Source organism: Penaeus chinensis, chromosome 42, assembly GCF_019202785.1.
Source record: "Penaeus chinensis breed Huanghai No. 1 chromosome 42, ASM1920278v2, whole genome shotgun sequence".
NCBI lineage: Eukaryota > Metazoa > Arthropoda > Malacostraca > Decapoda > Penaeidae > Penaeus > Penaeus chinensis.
In genome coordinates, this window is record NC_061860.1 from 23,685,787 (window position 1) to 23,689,421 (window position 3,635).

At 41.6% G+C, this 3,635-nt stretch overlaps 3 protein-coding genes across 3 annotated transcripts in view; all 3 read right to left on the minus strand.

Moving 5' to 3' along the window:
* Positions 1–1,284: 1,284 nt before the first annotated feature.
* LOC125047952 lies at positions 1,285–1,713 on the minus strand. Its single transcript, XM_047646499.1, has one exon. The coding sequence runs from the start codon at positions 1,711–1,713 to the stop codon at positions 1,285–1,287; it is 429 nt and encodes a 142-aa protein (XP_047502455.1).
* A 741-nt stretch (positions 1,714–2,454) lies between these two features.
* Positions 2,455–3,288, minus strand: LOC125047953. Its single transcript, XM_047646500.1, has one exon. The coding sequence runs from the start codon at positions 3,286–3,288 to the stop codon at positions 2,455–2,457; it is 834 nt and encodes a 277-aa protein (XP_047502456.1).
* A 52-nt stretch (positions 3,289–3,340) lies between these two features.
* The window catches only part of LOC125047954 (craniofacial development protein 2-like), a 597-nt gene continuing 302 nt past the window's right edge, over positions 3,341–3,635 (minus strand). Inside the window, exon 1 of the mRNA XM_047646501.1 lies at positions 3,341–3,635. This exon is cut by the window's right edge and continues 302 nt beyond it. Coding sequence (XP_047502457.1) covers positions 3,341–3,635 — 295 coding nt within the window.

Sequence of the window (3,635 nt, forward strand, 5' to 3'; positions counted from 1 at the left end):
AATAATAATAATGATAATAATAATAGCAAAGACAGTAAATCGCACTTTCCATTTAAAACGCAGAATTACCTCGCAACCCTGCAGAACACACAATAGTAAAAATGCTGTTATCTTTACTTTCAGCAATAAGCGAGCTTTGCAAATAAACGAGCAGCAGTAAAGGACATGCAACAAAATGTGTACAATGTATACAACATCCCGTCTATTCCTTCTCAAAGGCGTAACCACCATCTAGCTCGAGAGGACTAGACAATTCTGCTACTTAACTGACAATATGCATCTCATAATATATATTGTGTGCATGTACTTAACTATTTATCTATTTGCATAACTGTCTGTCTGTCTATCAAACTGTTTATTGGTCTATCTATTTACCTGTAGGTCTGTCTATCTACCTGTCTCTCTCACTCTTTACCTGTGTATCTCTAAATCATTATACGAAAATACATCACAATGAGACTATATCATCAAGGAAGTCAAAGGTATTGTGTGTAAGCTTTCGAGAGACCCCACCAAAGTATTGCATGCATAGTGGTGCAAACCTTCTAACTTTTATGTTGCTATTTTATTTACCCATTCTATTGATTACTTTCAGATCATGGAAGAAACTTAAACACTTTGTTTGTCTAAAAAAACAACTTATATTCTGTAAAATCATATTAATATTACCATGTTCAAATCATATATTTCCATTACTGATGATAACTTTCCTAGTCAATATCAAATTAATTCCAGCAAATCTGATACGCAAGTATTGATTAAATGGAATATTTCCCTAATTAGTTTGAGCAAGATCACTTGAACTGGCATAGAAAACATTTGTTTATTAACCAGAAGGAAAATTATAATTCTTTACTTCATGTGACTCTGAATCTACAGGTCAATTAACAGAAAACCGAGGTTCAATTTACGTTATGAGTGAACGAAAAAAGAAAAACCATCCTTTGAATAGATCTGCGTTTTCTCGACCGTTATTTCAACCCGATTCGACTGGTACATATTTCCTGTACCCTTCCATTTACTTAAATCTGAACTTTTTCTACCCTTTTATTCACAGACCTTTTCCATGCGTCGTTCACCTAATCTTTTTGTTTACCTTTAATCACTCTTTATAGACACTGCATTTAGTTTATTTTTTAAACGGGGCATATGGAATGAGGGTAGATGCAAAGAGGAGAGAAATATTAGATATTTAGATACCCAGGTTTCAGCTGACTCTGATGCATTTGATTAAACCATAGTACCTCATTATAAAACAGCCAAGCTTGTATCACTATTCTTCTTCTACTGGCTGTCTCCCGTCACAACGGGGTCGCCGGTGCGGACAATTCTTCTCCAGGAAATTCTTTCTGCAGCGTCTCTAGCCACAGCCCCCACACTTACCAGATCTCCCTTGCTACAATCAGACCAACGTCTCTTTGGGCTGCCTCTTTTCCGTTTCCCCACAGTCATTTTCATAACCCTCTTCCCAACATAGCTCTCATCCCTCCGATAGACATGGCCAAACCACCTCAGTCTACTTTCCTTGATCTTATCTGTTAGCTTCTTTCGAATGCCTAGCCTCTCCCTGATGTTTTCTTTTCTGACTTTGTCTTTCCTTGCAACTCCCACCTCATATCGCATCATCTTCATTTCTGCAATTTCCAGCTTCTTCTCTTGTCCTTTGGTCAGCGCTGCTGTTTCCGATCCATATATCATAGCTGGTCTTACCATGGTACTATGTAACTTTTCCTTTTATTTTACTTGGTATCTTCTGATCACACATAACACCTGTTATTTTCCTCCAACTATTCCATCCTGATTGAGTCCGTCTTGATACCTCACACTCCACTCCACCATCTTCCTGCACTGTTGCCCCGAGATACTTGAAATATTTTACCCTATTTACCACTTCCCCTTGGATCCTAATGGAACCTCCTTCTTTTTTTCTCCCCCACCAGTACACAGGTATTCTGTTTTTTTCCGGCTTACTCTCAGGCCCCTTCTTTCGAGTGCATGCCGCCTCCTGCCTTGTCTTGGTGCATATAACATCATCTGCAAAAAGCATGTCCCACGGAGCCTCTCTCCTAGTGTCTTTTATTAAGCATTCCAGTATGACCAGGAAAAGGAAAGGGCTAAGTGCTGATCCCTGGTGTACCCCGACTGTAACTCCGAACTCAATCTCTCCACAAAGTATTCTCACTTTGGTTCGGCACCCTTTATACATGTCCTGAACTGCTTCTACATACCCCTCCGAGATCTTAGCTTCTCTCATACATGCCCACAGTTCTCCCTTGGTACTCTGCCATATGCTTTCTCAAGGTCGATGAACACAGGGCTGTCACAAGGCAAAAATCGCATCTGTAGAGCTCCTGTTCGGCATAAACCCAAACTGCTGTTCATCTACCGTCACCATTTCTCGAAGCCGTGCATCAATCACACGCTCCCAGATCTTCAGTGTGTGGGATGTTAGCTTTATTCCTCTGTAATTCTCGCAGTCCTGTACATCTCACTTGTTCTTATAGATAGGCACCTGACAACATCTCTCCAATCGTCAGGCCTTCTTCCACTCTCCACCACTGTATTGAGAATCTTTGTCAACCACTCTATGCCTTTTTCTCCAAAAGACTTCCAGGCTTCCATAGGTATCCTATCAGGACCTACAGCCTTCCCTGTCTTCATCCTTTTTATCGCTCTTTTTACTTCCTCCTTGCTGACTTCCGAGACTTTCCCGGGATGAGCTGTTCGTGTTGTGCATCTTTCCTCCCGTGGATTTTCCTCATTTAGAAGCTTCTGAAAATATTTCTTCCGCCTAGCCTGTATCTTACTATCCTCAATGATAGTACTTCCATTTCCATCTTTGATAAGTTTTACCTGTCTGACGTCAGATGAATTTCTGTCCCGAGTCTTGGCCATTCTTATTGCCATGTACTGCCCCTCTGTACTGTCCAACTTCTTATATAGATCTTTATATGCCTCACTTTTGCTTTCGCCACATGCCTTGAATTGCTGTGCTGCCTCATCGGACTGCGATTGATCCCTCGTCCTTTTACTGTTTCCCTTTTCTGCTATTGCCTGTTGCACTTCCTCATTCCACCACCATGTGTCTTTACCCGCCTTTGGTGCCTTTCCTGATGTTTCTCCGAGCACTACTTTAGCCATACTTCTCATGTTCTCACTCAGTATCTCCCAGGTAGTCTCCTTGCCACTTTTTCTTTCTTTTACCTTCGTAACAAACTCCTTCAATCTCCACCACTTAATTTTCTTCATCCCGTGGTACTTGAGTGTTCCATCTGCTTGGATGCTCATTTTACACACCACAGGTCTGTGCTGGTTTGCGACCGCCTCTCCTGGGAAAACTTTAGTCTCTGAGGGTTTTCAGACTCCTCCGCCTAGTCATGATATAATCAATTTGTGACTTTCTACCTCCACTGGAGTAGGTAACTTTCTTTGCTTCCGGTTTAGAGAAGTCAGTGTTAACTACCACCAGTCCAAACATTCCTGCTATGCTGAGGATCTGGTCACCTTGATCATTTCTTTCTCCATGTCCGTGTCTTCCCATGACTTCTTCCGCACCGATGTTGCCACTTCCTACATGTCCATTTACGTCCCCACCCAACCACAGCTCCTCTCTTTCCTCTACTGAACTGAGGTAG